This window comes from Engystomops pustulosus, chromosome 9 (assembly GCF_040894005.1).
Source record: "Engystomops pustulosus chromosome 9, aEngPut4.maternal, whole genome shotgun sequence".
NCBI lineage: Eukaryota > Metazoa > Chordata > Amphibia > Anura > Leptodactylidae > Engystomops > Engystomops pustulosus.
In genome coordinates this window covers 107,080,216-107,100,079 of record NC_092419.1, presented here as the reverse complement: position 1 = coordinate 107,100,079, position 19,864 = coordinate 107,080,216, and the positions used below count along the sequence as shown (strand labels likewise).

At 49.9% G+C, this 19,864-nt stretch overlaps 2 protein-coding genes across 5 annotated transcripts in view; both read left to right on the top strand.

The window, feature by feature from the left end:
• Positions 1–570: 570 nt before the first annotated feature.
• LOC140077847 (lipocalin) overlaps positions 571–19,864 on the top strand; it is an 83,053-nt gene continuing 63,759 nt past the window's right edge. The window contains exons 1-7 of one of the 4 annotated variants that reach the window (XM_072125393.1): positions 571–730; positions 1,852–1,991; positions 2,099–2,175; positions 3,186–3,299; positions 3,374–3,475; positions 5,521–5,547; positions 8,814–8,933. In XM_072125393.1, the coding sequence (XP_071981494.1) occupies positions 635–730; positions 1,852–1,991; positions 2,099–2,175; positions 3,186–3,299; positions 3,374–3,475; positions 5,521–5,534 (543 nt within the window). In that variant the 5' untranslated portion in view covers positions 571–634 and the 3' untranslated portion in view covers positions 5,535–5,547; positions 8,814–8,933. Of the gene's footprint in view, positions 731–1,851; positions 1,992–2,098; positions 2,176–3,185; positions 3,304–3,373; positions 3,476–5,520; positions 5,548–8,813; positions 8,934–19,864 lie in introns of those variants that run through there. The other 3 variants (XM_072125394.1, XM_072125391.1, XM_072125392.1) reach the window with 3 other exon arrangements.
• Positions 15,325–19,864, top strand: part of LOC140077360 (olfactory protein-like) — a 29,840-nt gene continuing 25,300 nt past the window's right edge. Inside the window, exon 1 of the mRNA XM_072124451.1 lies at positions 15,325–15,408. The gene's annotated coding sequence lies outside the window, so the exon portion shown is untranslated. The remainder of the gene's footprint in view (positions 15,409–19,864) is intronic.

Sequence of the window (19,864 nt, the reverse complement as noted above, 5' to 3'; positions counted from 1 at the left end):
CACTGTTATGGGGGATGTGTAGATGACACTGTTATGGGGGATGTGTAGATGACACTGTTATGGGGGGATGTGTAGATGACACTGTTATGGAGGGATGTGTAGGTGACACTGTTATGGGGGGATGTGTAGGTGACACTGTTATGGGGGATGTGTAGATGACACTGTTATGGGGGATGTGTAGGTGACACTTATGGGGGATGTGTAGGTGACACTGTTATAGGGGATGTGTAGGTGACACTGATATGGGGGATGTGTATGGGGGGCTTGGTATCACACGTTGTTGTGTCCCCCCATTATTGCACTTTGTACAGGTTCTGTATTAGGGGTTGCAGGGGGCTCATCCTGACATTACTCCGTACACAGCACTTCCAGGGATTCTGCGCTTCCAGGGATTTTGTTATTCGATGAGCTGCACAGCTGGAACAGGCAGAAAATCTGATGACACCTGTGTACCCGGCCCCAGCGTCCCCCTACCCACTGGGCACATTCCATAACCTTCTCTGCGGGGGCACATGGGGGGGCGCCATGGAATGTGCCCGGCTCCCGCCCCCGGCCAGGAGAACCTGTATATAAGAGCGTCAGCTCCAGCATCAGCATCAGTACAGCCAGCAGAGACATCAGAGCCACCAGGACCATGAAGGGACTCATGCTCAGCCTCGCCCTCCTCGCCCTCTCTGCCCTCTGTGCCCAGGGCGATGTGCCCGTACAGCCAGACTTCCAAGAGGACAAGGTAAGTCCCAGCACAGCTCCGGCACTGCTATGTTACTCTAGACTGATTATATATACACAGAGATGAGTTTGTCTTTTGACGCAGTAGGATTTACATAGGACTGCTTAGAGAATAAGGGCTACTACAGAAGTAATAAAACTTTCCAATATAGTTCATCCTCGAAATCAAGATCACTGCTTGCTGCCTGTGAATAGGGCTATTCTTGTGTACATCACAGCTGAGGGTCTGTTACAATTGTATCCAGTCCAGGCTGTCCCCTGACGCTCTTTAGTTTTTATCTCGCTGTGCCTTGTGCACTATATTTAGTCGGCGCCACAATATTTGTCCTTTTTGGACACTCGCTCCTTTTTTTTTTCGGCGCAGCTTTGAAATCCTGACACTTTTTCTTTACTTTTAGTTTTCTGCAACTTTTTTTTGGCGCAATTTCTAGTGCACACTCAGAGCTACAATAACCGGCTGCACCAAGGTCTATGTCACCATCATGGATGTGGAGACAGTTTTGACACTTTTGGGTCCCGTGCCAATTCATTAAGCCCTTGCACCACAATTTAAAAAACCGGACACTTTGCCCTCCAACGTATGAATACGGGTAGGAAGCCTCAGCCTGGAGTCTGGGTGGTTTGGAATACCCAGAGGAGACATATTCTAGCAAACCCTCAGCCAGCTTAGATGTGGATGATTCTATTTACTGACAGCAAGCAGAGATCATAATGGTAAATGTATCCAAAATTTACAAAGGGGCATTTATTATTTTAGGCGCAGGGCGGTTCTGCTAGATTTTTCCGTGTGATGTAAGTTAGTGGAGCAAGGGATGAATGAATTGGCGCACGGACTAAAAGTTTTAGAACTCCCCAGACTGTCTTTTAGCTGCTCTAATTTTGCGCCACAAAAGGAGTCCGAAATCTAGAAGCGCATAAAAACTGTTGGATTCACGAGCGGCACCACAATTTTGCACCCAAAAAAGGAACAAGTTATGAGAGTCAGAAAACACGAATATGGTGAAAGCACAGAAAGGAAAAAAAAAGTGAAATAAATTGCGCCAGTTTTCCGCGTGGAAGTGGGTGATTTCTATATTATTACTATATGTAGCCATGTGATATAACGTGCGCTGCGTTCTGTAGATTGTGGGGAAGTGGTACGGCATCGGACTGGCCTCCAACTCCAACTGGTTCCAGGCCCGCAAGCAGCAGATGAAGATGTGCACCACCGTCATCACCCCCACCGCCGATGGGAACCTGGACGTCGTCGCCACCTATCCCAAGTAAGTAACGAGCCCCCTCCTATCTGCATCTGGGAAAGCTGGGTGGCAACTAAACTGACTGCCAATACAGCTGCTCCGAAATGATCATATCCGCTCTAATATTCCAGGCAGGATCGATGTGAGCAGAAGAGCATGACCTACATCAAGACCGAGGAGCCCGGACGCTACCTGTCCAAGAGTCCACGTAAGTCGCGCCCCAGCGGATCCAACAATGTAGAGACCATAGAACGCACAGCGTTACACAACACACACCCCACCTCCACTTATTACTGCACGTAGAGAGAGAGATAAGTGGCCGCAGGACCTACCTGGTGCCAATGACCTTTAGTAAGTAGTCAGCATCACCGGGAGCTGCAGAGATCATCATGTACAATGTTCACTGTGTAGAATGTAAAATACAATAATAGTCTAGAATCAAATGTAACAATGTAACAGAATATAACAATGTAACAGAATATAACAATGTAACAGAATATAACAATGTAAAATATAGTAATGGGATATAATGAATAATTGTCAAGGAAATCTCCCATCACAATCCATCCTGATAAACCAGGGACATTACTCATAGATCCAGGCATAGACTGTGATAATCTTCTTATACTCGTTATTTGTGCAGCCTCCTTCCTTCTAAAATCGACTTTTATAATTCTACCAATGAGCTTGGGGTGTTACCGGGGCCCCTCTGTGCTGTAGCTTCAGGAGGTTTTTACACTATGCTAGTAACCCCCCGCCCACTGTTTGAGATTATATCAAGCAGAGGGTGGGGGTAGTGCTGTGGAAGCAGAATAGAGGGATGATCAGGAGACAGTGTAACAGCCTGTGAAGCTACAGATTGATTGTAAAAGGAAGGAGGCAATGGATAATACATACAAGCAGATCACCACAGTCCCGGTGCCTGGATCTATGAGGAAGTGTCTCTGGTTTATCAGGAAGCATTGTGATAATAGAATGTAAAATAACTTACTTTAAAACATTTTTACTAATATGATATAATGTACATAAATATTTGATAAAAATGAAAGATAATACAAAATGTAAGGTAATATAGAAGAATGGAATAATTTGAGTGACATCAAATAATTAAAAACAATATAAAATAATAATTGAATGTATGAAAGATGATGTAATATTACATAATAATCTATATAACATAATATATAATATGTATAATAATCTGCTTCCTCCTCCCAGGTTACGGCAGTGACCACGTTATCCGCGTGGTGGAGACCAACTATGACGAGTACACCCTGATGTACACCCTCAAGACCAAGGGCAACGAGGTCAGCACCATCGTGTCTCTGTTTGGTAAGTCTCAACCATGCGGGGTCAGGGGTCATGGGTCGTATCATGATAAGATCTCATCACTCTCTACATTGCAGGCAGGACACCGGTCCTGAGACCCGAGCTCCTGGAGAAATTTCAGAAATTTGCCAAGGAACAAGGACTGACCGAGGACCAGACTCTAATCCTGCCCCAGACTGGTAATATATGACGTCTTCCTCCATGTGTAGTCCCTATGACAAACGCCACGTCCTCATGGCAGCTACTGTGGTGCAGCGCACCTATGACAACTACTACAGGGCCATAGAGGCAGCACAAAGTCCAGTGACCCAGGATGACCCTCAGCTGTCTCTCAGGCAGCCATAGTGCCCCATGGTCCATAGTGGGCATTCCCTGCCACTGCACCCCCCATGATACCTGTTATGTCCCCTATGGGACAGCCCCTATGTGCCACTATAATATATGTAGTGGCACCTTCACTATTACTGAGCCCCTATGACAGTGGTGGCGAACCTATGGCATGCGTGCCAGACAGGGCACGCAGAGCCCTCTCTGCTGGCACGCGCACCATTGCCTCCACCATGTCTGTTTTATTAATGGAGCTCCGGCCAGGCTACAAGCTGCTGCTACGTGCCGGAGCTCCAGTGATTCAATAAGCATCGGAGAGGCAGAGCAGAGGGTAACACACTCTCTGCTCTGCTACATACACCTCAGCCCTCGGACGGACTGTCGGCTTCACAGTGCAGGCAGCAGCTGACCTGTCCTGCCATAACTTGTGAAGCAGCAGCAGTGTGTCACTGCCTCTCTTTGCTCCCTCCCTCCTCCTCCTCACTGAACCTGAGCCCGGGAAGCCAGAAGCCGGCAGCCAGGAGTTCACAGCAGCAAGATGACTGCTAAGGAAGATAAGGGAATGCAGTCCTTCACTACAGGCAGGGGAAGCCAGGTACTGCATTGTCTGCTGTCTGTGTAAGTGTTAATAATTGACTTCAGTGTTTTGTGCCCTCCACCCCACAACACCCAGTTTGCCCCAGTGAGGAGATCTTGCTAAATAGGTTTCCCCATCCCCCTCAGTGCCTGATAGTTTGTATTTATTGTACCAGATGCGACTTGGACCTCATTGAGTCACTTTTCCTGGCACTTTCAGTCCCTGCCCCTGTTTCCCTCTCCCACAGCGCTGCTTTCACCTTCTAAATTTTGATAGATTAAGGCCCCTTTCACACTTGCGAGTGTGATGCGCTGAACTTGCATGCGCTGGATTGCCCGGGCTGAATGCTGCAAACCAGAACTGACCTGACCTGACATGCTGAATTCAGTACCAGTTTGCAGCGTTCAGGCCGGGAGATCCAGGCAGCGCATGCTGCGAGTTCAGCGCATCACGCTCACAAGCGTGGAAGAGGCTTTAAGCCTAAATTCTTGTGATTGACATAGATCCCCACATGTTTGGATTGTAAACAATGGAAAACATGGGGTGCGAGTTCATGGATGCGATGGTGCAGTCAGACGTACCGCTCTGATTAAGTTTAGAAACTGAATTAAAGTGCATGGGGGCTAACCATGGCTCGATTTATATATGTGTTTCTATGTCTTGTTGAAAGCAAGACACTGGGTGCTAGCTGACAATCTAATGCACTTCCATAGCAATGCATATATGATCGGGCCATGGCTCACGCCCCCCCCCCCCCCCATTCACTTTTAATGCTCTTTCTAAACATAATGAAAGTGGTGCATCTGATCGCACCCTCAGTCAATCACAGTGTGTGAACATGGACTAAAGAAGAGGACTAATCCTAAGAGGAAGCAAGAAAGGGAACGCTAAAACTGGTGTAGCAGTAGCATTGGTGTCCTTTTACATGATGCCATATCTTCACTGTATGGCGGTGATAATTATCACTATATGGCGCCAATGTTCATCACTGGCATTAAAAGCAATTACTGTATGGTGGTAATATTAAGCATGATGCCATGTTGTTGTAATAGTGATGCTCATCATGTGGCAGTATTATTTGGCCTTTAAATAGTGTTATTGTGGGTATTATTGGTCTAAATTACCATGCTGGCACTTTGCGATAGATAAGTGGGTGTAGGCTTGCAGTTTGGGCACTCGAGTTCTGAAAGGTTCGCCATCACTGCCCTATGACAACCATAATATCACAATGTTAGGGCTCCATCATCTGTGTCATCCTCTGCATTGTACTTTACAACACTTTGTAGCCCAAACTCATCCAATCTTGTCTTCTCCTTCCAGACAACTGCATGTAAACAAGTCTACAGGGTGAGTATAGGCTCCTCTGTATGGCATGTCTATGTGTGATCTCCAGTATAGGCTCCTCTGTATAACAGGTCTATGTGTGATCTCCAGTATAGGCTCCTCTGTATGGCATGTCTATGTGTGATCTCCAGTATAGGTTCCTCTGTATGGCATGTCTATGTATAATCTCCAGTATAGGCTCCTCTGTATAGTAGCTCTATGTGTGATCTCCAGTATAGACCCCTCTGTATAGCAGCTCTATGTGTGATATCCAGTATAGGCTCCTCTGTATAGCAGGTCTATGTATAATCTCCAGTATAGGCTCCTTTGTATAACAGGTCTATGTGTGATCTCCAGTATAGGCTCCTCTGTATAGCAGGTCTATGTGTGATCTCCAGTATAGGCTCCTCTGTATAGCAGGTCTATGTGTGATCTCCAGTATAGGCTCCTCTGTATAGCAGGTCTATGTGTGATCTCCAGTATAGGTTCCTCTGTATAGCAGCTCTATGTGTGATCTCCAGTATAGGCTCCTCTGTATAGCAGGTCTATGTATAATATCCAGTAAAGGCTCCTCTGTATAGCAGGTCTATGTATAATCTCCAGTATAGGCTCCTCTGTATAGCAGGTCTATGTGTGATCACCAGTATAGGCTCCTCTGTATAGCAGGTCTATGTGTGATCTCCAGTATCGGCTCCTCTGTATAGCATGTCTATGTGTGATCTCCAGTATAGGCTCCTCTGTATAGAAGCTTTATATGTGATCTCCAGTATAGGCTCCTCTGTAAAGAAGCTATGTGTGTGATCTCCAGTATAGGCTCCTTTGTATAAAAGCTCTCTGTGTGATCTCCCGCATAGGCACCTCTGTAAAGCAGGTCTATGTGTGATCTCCAGTATAGGCTCCTCTGTATAGCAGCTCTATGTGTGATCTCCAGTATAGGCTCCTCTGTATAGCAGGTCTATGTGTGATCTCCAGTATAGGCTCCTCTGAATAGCAGTTCTATGTATAATCTCCAGTAAAGGCTCCTTTGTATAGCAGGTGTATATGTGATCTCCAGTATAGGCTCCTCTGTATAGCAGCTCTATGTGTGATCTCCAGTATAGGCTCCTCTGTGTAGCATGTCTATGTGTTATCTCTAGTATAGGCTCCTCTGTATAGCAGCTCTATGTGTGATCTCCAGTATAGGCTCCTCTGTATAGCAGTTCTATGTGTGATCCCCAGTATAGGCTCCTCTGTATAGCATGTCTATGTGTAATCTCCAGTATAGGCTCCTCTGTATATCATGTCTATATGTGATCACCAGTATAGGCTCCTCTGTACAGCAGCTCTAAGTGTGATCTCCAGTATAAGCTCCTCTGTATAGCAGGTCTATGTGTGATCTCCAGTATAGGCTCCTCTGTATAGCAGCTCTATGTGTGATCACCAGTATAGGCTCCTCTGTATAGCAGCTCTATGTGTGATCACCAGTATAGGCTCCCCTGTATAGCAGCTCTCTGTGTGATTTCCAGTATAGGCTCTTCTGTATAGCAGCTCTATGTGTGATCTCCAATATAGGCTCCTCTGTATAGAAGCTCTATGTGTGATCTGCAGTATAGGCTCCTCTCTATAGCAGCTCTATGTGTGATCTGCAGTATAGGTTCCTCTGTATAACAGGTCTATGTGTGATCTCCAGTATAAGCTCCTCTGTATAGCAGCTCTATGTGTGATTTTCAGTATAGGCTCTTCTGTATAGCAGCTCTATGTGTGATCTCCAGTATAGGCTCCTCTGTATAGCAGGTCTATGTGTGATCTCCAGTATAGGCTCCTCTGTATAACAGGTCTATGTGTGATCTCCAGTATAGGCTCCTCTGTATAGCAGCTCTATGTGTGATTTCCAGTATAGGCTCCTCTGTATAGCAGCTCTATGTGTGATCTCCAGTATAGGTACTTCTGTATAGCAGCTCTATGTGTGATCTCCAGTATAGGCTCCTCTGTATAGCAGCTCTATGTGTGATCTCCAGTATAGGCTCCTCTGTATAACAGGTCTATGTGTGATCTCCAGTATAAGCTCCTCTTTATAGCAGCTCTATGTGTGATTTTCAGTATAGGCTCTTCTGTATAGCAGCTCTATGTGTGATCTCCAGTATAGGCTCCTCTGTATAGCAGGTCTATGTGTGATCTCCAGTATAGGCTCCTCTGTATAACAGGTCTATGTGTGATCTCCAGTATAGGCTCCTCTGTATAGCAGCTCTATGTGTGATCTCCAGTATAGGCTCCTCTGTATAGCAGTTCTATGTGTGATCCCCAGTATAGGCTTCTCTGTATAGCATGTCTATGTGTAATCTCCAGTATAGGCTCCTCTGTATAGCATGTCTATGTGTAATCTCCAGTATAGGCTCCTCTGTACAGCAGCTCTGTGTGTGATCACCAGTATAGGCTACCCCGGAATATAGCAGCTCTCTGTGTGATTTCCAGTATAGGCTCTTCTGTATAGCAGCTCTATGTGTGATCTCCAATATAGGCTCCTCTGTATAGAAGCTCTATGTGTGATCTCCAATATAGGCTCCTCTGTATAGAAGCTCTATGTGTGATCTGCAGTATAGGCTCCTCTCTATAGCAGCTCTATGTGTGATCTCCAGTATAGGCTCCTCTGTATAACAGGTCTATGTGTGATCTCCAGTATAGGCTCCTCTGTATAACAGGTCTATGTGTGATCTCCAGTATAGGCTCCTGTGTATAGCAGCTCTATGTGTGATTTCCATTATAGGCTCCTCTGTATAGCAGCTCTATGTGTGATCTCCAGTATAGGTACTTCTGTATAGCAGCTCTATGTGTGATCTCCAGTATAGGCTCCTCTGTATAGCAGCTCTATGTGTGATCTCCAGTATAGGCTCCTCTGTATAGCAGCTCTATGTGTGATCTCCAGTATAGGCTCCTCTGTATAGCTGGTCTATGTGTGATCTCCAGTATAGGCTCCTCTGTATAGCAGCTCTATGTGTGATCTCCAGTATAGGCTCCTCTGTATAGCAGGTCTATGTGTGATCTACAGTATAGGCTCCTCTGTATAGTAGGTCTATGTGTGATCTTCAGTATAGGCTCCTCTGTATAGCAGCTCTATGTGTGATCTCCAGTATAGGCTCCTCTGTATAGCAGCTCTATGTGTGATCTCCAGTATAGGCTCCTCTGTATAGCAGACCTTTGTGGAGTATCGGTATCGTCCTATATATTAACTGAATCTGTTGCAGACCCACTGACTACACAGGGATTACACAAATGACACATTTACTAAAAGCTGAAATCTCTTTTCTCCCCAGATTGAAGCTGCAGTACCCTGAAGTGTCCACTAGACGGCGTCTGTGTTGTAGATGGAGATAGCGCTACAGTAATGTCTGTACATTTCTGCTGCTCTCAATAAATTGCATGACCCCCCACAAGTAGTTTTTGCATCATTGACTGTGTATCCCCCCCCCCCCCCCTACGCTATATACCCCGGGGACACAACATGCAGCCTTATTCTCACTAATATTATCACAAGCGGATACTTTCACTTGCAAGCAGTGCTCTGCCATCTTCTGAAATACTTTGTGCTGCTGGACAGATCACTTATGTCCCAATACTCAGCATTCCCATCCCCTGACATACTCTGTGCTGCTGGGGCAGCCATATATTTAGGTGTAAACCCATCCGTACATTGTGGGGCTGACCCGTGACCTGAGCTGACCTCTTTGTGCGTCTTAAATTACGGGTGTTATCACTGAGCCGAGGGGGAAGGAGCCGGGATGTTCTCTCGTCAGATAAGGCGCAGGATTTGGCAGAACCTGCGCCTGATAAGAAAAAAAAATGTGAATAGGATCTGATCCGATACTCGAGAGGTGGTAATACAATCTGTACCTGAGTGTTGTGGCCGCGACCTTATCACCTACCTGTGACCCATAAGTCACGACACCCCATCGACCGGCCGGATCAGCACAGCCACAGCTTTTGTATCTGGAATTAGAACTTGTAGATAAGAGGAGACCGGAGGCGCCAGATATACGAATACGACCAGTGATTTACCATCATCCAAAGATACAGAAAATACACTAAAACCTTAGTATTAGGGGGGGTATGTGACTGATTACATGGGGACAATGTCGCCTCTCAGTGTCCAGGTCCCGCCATACTGGGAGCAAGATGATGGGGGCCAATTATCAATTGTGGTGCAAGGTCCCTTTTTTTGGGACACGAATCGTGTGATAATTTGCACCGGGATATTAGATGGTGGTGCAACGCATGTATTAGTTGGTGCACAACCGAAAATGGTCCAAACTAACTCCACACTCATGAAAGTGAAATAGAACTTGATAGAGCAGCTTTATGTTGCACTTATTATGCACCACAAATTGATGGGTTTTCTTTCTCGGCGTGAAAGAGCTCCCATGCTGACCCCTGACCACTGCTGGCTATGATAGAAAGGTGTCAGGACACACAGGACATGGCAGCTCGCTGTGTATGGGGGGTGTAGTCACAGAGGGGTCAGAGCGTCCATGCTGACCCCTGACCACTGCTGGCTATGATAGAAAGGTGTCAGGACACACAGGACATGGCAGCTCGCTGTGTATGGGGGTGTAGTCACAGAGGGGTCAGAGCTCCCATGCTGACCCCTGACCACTGCTGGCTATGATAGAAAGGTGTCAGGACACACAGGACATGGCAGCTCGCTGTGTATGGGGGGTGTAGTCACAGAGGGGTCAGAGCGTCCATGCTGACCCCTGACCACTGCTGGCTATGATAGAAAGGTGTCAGGACACACAGGACATGGCAGCTCGCTGTGTATGGGGGTGTAGTCACAGAGGGGTCAGAGCTCCCATGCTGACCCCTGACCACTGCTGGCTATGATAGAAAGGTGTCAGGACACACAGGACATGGCAGCTCGCTGTGTATGGGGGGTGTAGTCACAGAGGGGTCAGAGCGTCCATGCTGACCCCAGACCACTGCTGGCTATGATAGAAAGGTGTCAGGACACACAGGACATGGCAGCTCGCTGTGTATGGGGGGTGTAGTCACAGAGGGGTCAGAGCACCCATGCTGACCCCTGACCACTGCTGGCTATGATAGAAAGGTGTCAGGACACAGGACATGGCAGCTCGCTGTGTATGGGGGTGTAGTCACAGAGGGGTCAGAGCGCCCATGCTGACCCCTGACCACTGCTGGCTGTGATAGAAAGGTGTCAGGACACACAGGACATGGCAGCTCGCTGTGTATGGGGGGTGTAGTCACAGAGAGGTCAGAGCACCCATGCTGACCCCTGACCACTGCTGGCTATGATAGAAAGGTGTCAGGACACAGGACATGGCAGCTCGCTGTGTATGGTGGGTGTAGTCACAGAGGGGTCAGAGCGCCCATGTTGACCCCTGACCACTGCTGGCTATGATAGAAAGGTGTCAGGACACACAGGACATGGCAGCTCACTGTGTATGGGGGGTGTAGTCACAGAGGGGTCAGAGCACCCATGCCAACCCCTGACCACTGCTGGCTATGATAGAAAGGTGTCAGGACACACAGGACATGGCAGCTCGCTGTGTATGGGGGCTGTAGTCACAGAGGAGTCAGAGCCCCCATGCTGACCCCTGACCACTGCTGGCTATGATAGAAAGGTGTCAGGACACAGGACATGGCAGTTCGCTGTGTATAGGGGGTGTAGTCACAGAGGGGTCAGAGCACCCATGCTGACCCCTGACCACTGCTGGCTATGATGGAAAGGTGTCAGGATACACAGGACATGGCAGCTCGCTGTGTATGGGGGTGTAGTAACAGAGGGGTCAGAGCACCCATGCTGACCCCTGACCACTGCTGGCTATGATAGAAAGGTGTCAGGACACACAGGACATGGCAGCTTGCTGTGTATGGGGGGGGGGGTGTAGTCACAGAGGGGTCAGAGCGCCCATGCTGACCCCTGACCACTGCTGGCTATGATAGAAAGGTGTCAGGACACACAGGACATGGCAGCTCGCTGTGTATGGGGGGTGTAGTCACAGAGGGGTCAGAGCACCCATGCTGACCCCTGACCACTGCTGGCTATGATAGAAAGGTGTCAGGTCACACAGGACATGGCAGCTCGCTGTGTGTGGGGGTGTAGTCACAGAGAGGTCAGAACGCCCATGCTGACCCCTGACCACTGCCGGCTATGATAGAAAGGTGTCAGGACACACAGGACATGGCAGCTCGCTGTGTATGGGGGGTGTAGTCACAGAGGGGTCAGAGCACCCATGCTGACCCCTGACCACTGCTGGCTATGATAGAATGGTGTCAGGACTCACAGGACATGGCAGCTCGCTGTGTATGGGGGGTGTAGTCACAGAGGGGTCAGAACGCCCATGCTGACCCCTGACCACTGCTGGCTATGATAGAAAGGTGTCAGGACACAGGACATGGCAGCTCGCTGTGTATGGGGGGTGTAGTCACAGAGAGGTCAGAGCTCCCATGCTGACCCTTGACCACTGCTGGCTATGATAGAAAGGTCACAGGACATGGCAGTTCGCTGTGTATAGGGGGTGTAGTCACAGAGGGGTCAGAGCGCCCATGCTGACCCCTGACCACTGCTGGCTATGATAGAAAGGTGTCAGGACACACAGGACATGGCAGCTCGCTGTGTATGGGGTTGTAGTCACAGAGGGGTCAGAGCGTCCATGCTGACCCCTGACCACTGCTGGCTATGATAGAAAGGTGTCAGGATACACAGGACATGGCAGTTCGCTGTGTATGGGGGGTGTAGTCAAAGAGGGGTCAGAGCGCCTATGCTGACCCCTGACCACTGCTGGCTATGATAGAAAGGTGTCAGGACACAGGACATGGCAGCTCCCTGTGTATGGAGGGTGTAGTCACAGAGGGGTCAGAGCGCCCATGCTGACCCCTGACCACCGCTGGCTATGATAGAAAGGTGTCAGGACACACAGGACATGGCAGCTCTCTGTGTATGGGGGGTGTAGTCACAGAGAGGTCAGAGCGCCCATGCTGACCCCTGACCACTGCTGGCTATGACAGAAAGGTGTCAGGACACACAGGACATGGCAGCTCGCTGTGTACAGGGGGTGTAGTCACAGAGGGGTCAGAGCGTCCATGCTGACCCCTGACCACTGCTGGCTATGATAGAAAGGTGTCAGGACACAGGACATGGCAGCTCGCTGTGTATGGGAGGTGTAGTCACAGAGGGGTCAGAGCGTCCATGCTGACCCCTGACCACTGCTGGCTATGATAGAAATGTATAAGGACACACAGGACATGGCAGCTCGCTGTGTATGGGGGGTGTAGTCACAGAGGGGTCAGAGCGTCCATGCTGACCCCTGACCACTGCTGGCTATGATAGAAAGGTGTCAGGACACACAGGACATGGCAGCTCGCTGTGTATGGGGGTGTAGTCACAGAGAGGTCAGAGCACCCATGCTGACCCCGGACAACTGCTGGCTATGATAGAAAGGTGTCAGGACACACAGGACATGGCAGCTCGCTTTGTTTGGGGGGTGTAGTCACAGAGGGGTCAGAGCACCCATGCTGACCACTGACCACTGCTGGCTATGATAGAAAGGTGTCAGGACACACAGGACATGGCAGCTCGCTGTGTATGGGGGGGTGTAGTCACAGAGGGGTCAGAGCGCCCATGCTGACCCCTGACCACTGCTGGCTATTATAGAAAGGTGTCAGGACACACAGGACATGACAGCTCGCTGTGTATGGGGGTGTAGTCACAGAGGGGTCAGAGCGTCCATGCTGACCCCTGACCACTGCTGGCTATGATAGAAAGGTATCAGGACACACAGGACATGGCAGCTCGCTGTGTATGGGGGTGTAGTCACAGAGGGGTCAGAGCCCCCATGCAGACCCCTGACCACTGCTGGCTATGATAGAAAGGTGTCAGGACACAGGACATGGCAGCTCGCTGTGTATGGGAGGTGTAGTCACAGAGGGGTCAGAGCGTCCATGCTGACCCCTGACCACTGCTGGCTATGATAGAAAGGTATAAGGACACACAGGACATGGCAGCTCGCTGTGTATGGGGGGTGTAGTCACAGAGGGGTCAGAGCGTCCATGCTGACCCCTGACCACTGCTGGCTATGATAGAAAGGTGTCAGGACACACAGGACATGGCAGCTCGCTGTGTATGGGGGTGTAGTCACAGAGAGGTCAGAGCACCCATGCTGACCCCGGACAACTGCTGGCTATGATAGAATGGTGTCAGGACACACAGGACATGGCAGCTCGCTTTGTTTGGGGGGTGTAGTCACAGAGGGGTCAGAGCACCCATGCTGACCACTGACCACTGCTGGCTATGATAGAAAGGTGTCAGGACACACAGGACATGGCAGCTCGCTGTGTATGGGGGGGTGTAGTCACAGAGGGGTCAGAGCGCCCATGCTGACCCCTGACCACTGCTGGCTATTATAGAAAGGTGTCAGGACACACAGGACATGACAGCTCGCTGTGTATGGGGGTGTAGTCACAGAGGGGTCAGAGCGTCCATGCTGACCCCTGACCACTGCTGGCTATGATAGAAAGGTATCAGGACACACAGGACATGGCAGCTCGCTGTGTATGGGGGTGTAGTCACAGAGGGGTCAGAGCCCCCATGCAGACCCCTGACCACTGCTGGCTATGATAGAAAGGTGTCAGGACACAGGACATGGCAGCTCGCTGTGTATGGGGGGTGTAGTCACAGAGGTCAGAGCGCCCATGCTGACCACTGCTGGCTATGATAGAAAGGTGTCAGGACACACAGGACATGGCAGCTCGCTGTGTATGGGGGGGTGTAGTCACAGAGGGGTCAGAGCACCCATGCTGACACCTGACCACTGCTGGCTATGATAGAAAGGTGTCAGGACACACAGGACATGGCAGCTCGCTGTGTATGGGGGTGTAGTCACAGAGGGGTCAGAGCGCCCATGCTGACCCCTGACCACTGCTGGCTATGATAGAAAGGTGTCAGGACACACAGGACATGACAGCTCGCTGTGTATGGGGGGTGTAGTCACAGAGGTCAGAGCGCCCATGCTGACCACTGCTGGCTATGATAGAAAGGTGTCAGGACACACAGGACATGGCAGCTCGCTGTGTATGGGGGGGTGTAGTCACAGAGGGGTCAGAGCGCCCATGCTGACCCCTGACCACTGCTGGCTATGATAGAAAGATGTCAGGACACAGGACATGGCAGCTCGCTGTGTATGGGGGATGTAGTCACAGAGGAGTCAGAGCACCCATGCTGACCCCTGACCACTGCTGGCTATGATAGAAAGGTATCAGGACACACAGGACATGGCAGCTCGCTGTGTATGGGGGGTGTAGTCACAGAGTTCTTAACCTTTAGGTTCATGTGCCAAATTATTAATCCCTTGTGCCCCTATCTTACATCCCACACAACTGTGGCCCAAACACATAGGGGATTATTTACTTACATTCCCTTTGTAGTTCACAGAAAGTGCATTTTCACTAAGATCGTGCGCCGGATATCCTGCATGTGTCGCTTCCCCGCTCAAGTCCCCGGAGTTCACCTTCTTCTTCCTGGTGCATGTAAGTGCATTGTCCATGTATAATGCGATATGCGGGGAGTCACTAAGATCGTGCGCCCGATATCCTGCATGTGTCGCTTCCCCGCTCAGGTCCCTGGAGTTCACCTTCTTCTTCCTGGTGCATGTAAGTGCATTGTCCGTGTATAATGCGCTGTGCGGGGAGTCACTAAGATCGTGCGCCCGATATCCTGCATGTATCGCTTCCCCGCTCAGGTCCCCGGAGTTCACCTTCTTCTTCCTGGTGCATAAAAGTGCATTGTCCGTGTATAATGCGCTGTGCGGGGAGTCACTAAGATCCTGCCCCCGATATCCTGCATGTGTCGCTTCCCCGCTCAAGTCCCCGGAGTTCACCTTCTTCTTCCTGGTGCATGTAAGTGCATTGTCCGTGTATAATGCGATGTGCGGGGAGTCACTAAGATCCTGCACCCGATATCCTGCATGTGTCACTTCCCCGCTCAGGTCCCCGGAGTTCACCTTCTTCTTCCTGGTGCATGTAAGTGCATTGTCCATGTATAATGCGATGTGCGGGGAGTCACTAAGATCGTGCGCCCGATATCCTGCATGTGTCGCTTCCCCGCTCAGGTCCCCGGAGTTCACCTTCTTCTTCCTGGTGCGTGTAAGTGCATTGTCCGTGTATAATGCGCTGTGCGGGGAGTCACTAAGATCCTGTGCCCGAAATCCTGCATGTGTCGCTTCCCCGCTCAGGTCCCCGGAGTTCACCTTCTTCTTCCTGGTGCATGTAAGTGCATTGTCCGTGTATAATGTGCTGTGCGGGGAGTCACTAAGATCCAGCTCCCAATATCCTGCATGTGTCGCTTCCCCGCTCAGGTCCCTGGAGTTCACCTTCTTCTTCCCGGTGCATGTAAGTGCATTGCCTTGCGACACTATTTGAAAGTTGAATCCAGCGCTCAGTCCGAATCAGTCAGATCCTCGGATGGCACGCCCCCTAATTTTTGTCGCATGGAAGCAGCGCAGCTGTGCCAAAAAACTGTCGCATGTGATACAATCCCTGCGCCGACCCCTGTTAAATACCTGTCCAAGCCGTGCACTCCCCAAAAAAGGCGAACAGTCCGACAAAAGTGCAGCATGACCCTTAGTAAATGAGCCCCATAATAAATACATATGCTCCAAAGACGTTTCTCTTTAGTCCAAACAACTGAATTGCATCATGTGAACGTGGCCTTAAGTTCCAACCAATTGGGCCCCTCTCATCTCCCCCTAATATTGTGGTCCCTAATCTCTTCATGTTGTGGCTCCTTCTCATCTCTCCCTTATATTGTGGCTCATCATCTCTCCCTTATATTGTGGCTCAGCATCTCATCCTCTTATTTTGACTCCTCTTCTCCCACTCATATTATAACCTCATTTCCCCTTAAAATTGTAGCCTCTCATCTCCCCCTCATATTTTGGCTTCTTACATTGTATCTCCTTCTTATCACCATATTACTGAGGCCCCTCATATCCTTCTCATTTTGTGGCTCCTTGTTTGCACCTAAGATTTTGGCCCCAATCTCCTCCTCATATTGTGGCCTCTCATCACCCCCACATATTGTGGGCCCTCAACTCTCCATTATTTGGGGCCCCTTATCTCCCCCCATATAATGTCCTCTCTCCCTAATATTTTGGCACCTCTTATAAACCTCTCATATTGTGGCCCCATTCATAATCTCTTCATATTGTGGGCACTCATCTTCACCTCATATTGTGACCTCTTATCTTCTCCCACCTTTGATCTTTCCTTATATTGAGGTCTAACATCTCCTTATGTTATAACCTCTCATCTCCCCCTCATATTTTGCTCCTTTTTATCTCCCCCTGATATTGTGTCCTCTCATCTCCCCCTCATATTGTGGTCCCTCATCTCCTCCTCATATTGTGGCCTCTCATCTCCCCTCATATTGTGGCCTCTCATCTCCCCTCATATTGTGCCCCCTCTCATCTCCCCCTCATATTGTGTCCTCTCATCTCCTCCTCATATTGTGCCCTCTCATCTCCCCCTCATATTGTGGTCCCTCATCTCCTCCTCATATTGTGGCCTCTCATCTCCCCTCATATTATGGCCTCTCATCTCCTCCTCATATTGTGTCCCCTCTCATCTCCCCCTCATATTGTGTCCTCTCATCTCCTCCTCATATTGTGGCCCCTCTCATCTCCCCTCATATTGTGGTCTCTCATCTCCTCCTCATATTGTGGTCCCTCATCTCCTCCTCATATTGTGGCCTCTCATCTCCCCTCATATTATGGCCTCTCATCTCCTCCTCATATTGTGTCCCCTCTCATCTCCCCCTCATATTGTGTCCTCTCATCTCCCCCTCATATTGTGTCCCATCTCATCTCCTCCTCATATTGTGTCCCCTCTCATCTCCTCCTCATATTGTGTCCCCTCTCAACTCCTCCTCATATTTTGGTCCCCCTCATCTCCCCTCATATTGTGGCCTCTCATCTCCCCCTCATTTTGTGGTCCGTCATCTCTCCCTCATCATGTGGCCCCTCTCATCTCCTCCTCATATTGTGTCCCCTCTCATCTCCCCCTCATATTGTGGTCCCTCATCTCCCCTCATATTGTGGTCCCTCATCTCCCCTCATATTGTGGCCTCTCATCTCCCCCTCATATTGTGATCCCTCATCTCCCCTCATATTGTGGCCTCTCAACTCCTCCTCATATTTTGGCCCCTCTCATCTCCCCTCATATTGTGGCCTCTCATCTCCCCCTCATATTGTGGTCCCTCATCTCCCCTCATATTGTGGCCTCTCAACTCCTCCTCATATTTTGGCCCCTCTCATCTCCCCTCATATTGTGGCCCCTCTCATCTCCCCTCATATTGTGGACCCTCTCATCTCCTCCTCATATTGTGGCCCTTCTCATCTCCCCCTCATATTGTGTCCTCTCATCTCCTCCTCATATAGTGGCCTCTCATCTCCTTCTCATATTGTGGCCTCTCATCTCCTCCTCATACTGTGGTCTCTCATCTCCCCCTCATATTGTGGCCTCTCATCTCCCCCTCATATTGTGGCCTCTCATCTCCCCCTCATATTGTGGCCCCTCTCATCTCCCCCTCATCTTGTGGCCCCTCTCATCTCCCCCTCATATTGTGGCCCCTCTCATCTCCCCCTCATATTGTGGCCGCTCTCATCTCCCCCTCATATTGTGGCCGCTCTCATCTCCCCCTCATATTGTGGCCTCTTATCTCCCCCTCATATTTTGGCCTCTCATCTCCCCCTCATATTGTGGCCGCTCTCATCTCCCCCTCATATTGTGGCCGCTCTCATCTCCCCCTCATATTGTGGCCGCTCTCATCTCCCCCTCATATTGTGGCCGCTCTCATCTCCCCCTCATATTGTGGCCTCTCATCTCCCCCTCATATAGTGGCCTCTCATCTCCCCCTCATATAGTGGCCTCTCATCTCCTCCTCATATTGTGGCCTCTCATCTCCTCCTCATATTGTGGCCTCTCATCTCCTCCTCATATTGTGTCCCCTCTCATCTCCCCCTCATATTGTGTCCTCTCATCTCCCCCTCATATTGTGTCCCCTCTCATCTCCTCCTCATATTGTGTCCCCTCTCAACTCCTCCTCATATTTTGGCCCCCCTCATCTCCCCTCATATTGTGGCCTCTCATCTCCCCCTCATATTGTGGTCCGTCATCTCTCCCTCATCATGTGGCCCCTCTCATCTCCTCCTCATATTGTGTCCCCTCTCATCTCCCCCTCATATTGTGGTCCCTCATCTCCCCTCATATTGTGTCCCCTCTCATCTCCCCCTCATATTGTGGTCCCTCATCTCCCCTCATATTGTGGCCTCTCATCTCCCCCTCATATTGTGGTCCCTCATCTCCCCTCATATTGTGGCCTCTCAACTCCTCCTCATATTTTGGCCCCTCTCATCTCCCCTCATATTGTGGCCTCTCATCTCCCCCTCATATTGTGGTCCCTCATCTCCCCTCATATTGTGGCCTCTCAACTCCTCCTCATATTTTGGCCCCTCTCATCTCCCCTCATATTGTGGCCCCTCTCATCTCCCCTCATATTGTGGACCCTCTCATCTCCTCCTCATATTGTGGCCCTTCTCATCTCCCCCTCATATTGTGTCCTCTCATCTCCTCCTCATATAGTGGCCTCTCATCTCCTTCTCATATTGTGGCCTCTCATCTCCTCCTCATACTGTGGCCTCTCATCTCCTCCTCATACTGTGGTCTCTCATCTCCCCCTCATATTGTGGTCTCTCATCTCCCCCTCATATTGTGGCCTCTCATCTCCCCCTCATATTGTGGCCTCTCATCTCCCCCTCATATTGTGGCCCCTCTCATCTCCCCCTCATATTGTGGCCCCTCTCATCTCCCCCTCATATTGTGGCCGCTCTCATCTCCCCCTCATATTGTGGCCTCTCATCTCCCCCTCATATTTTGGCCGCTCTCATCTCCCCCTCATATTTTGGCCGCTCTCATCTCCCCCTCATATTGTGGCCGCTCTCATCTCCCCCTCATATTGTGGCCGCTCTCATCTCCCCCTCATATTGTGGCCGCTCTCATCTCCCCCTCATATTGTGGCCGCTCTCATCTCCCCCTCATATTGTGGCCTCTCATCTCCCCCTCACATAGTGGCCTCTCATCTCCTCCTCATATTGTGGCCTCTCATCTCCTCCTCATACTGTGGCCTCTCATCTCCCCCTCATATTGTGTCCTCTCATCTCCTCCTCATAGTGTGTCTCCTCTCATCTCCCCCTCACATTGTGGCCGCTCTCATCTCCCCCTCATATTGTGTCCTCTCATCTCCCCCTCATATTGCTCTTCTCATCTCCTCATATTGTGTCCTCTCATCTCCCCCTCA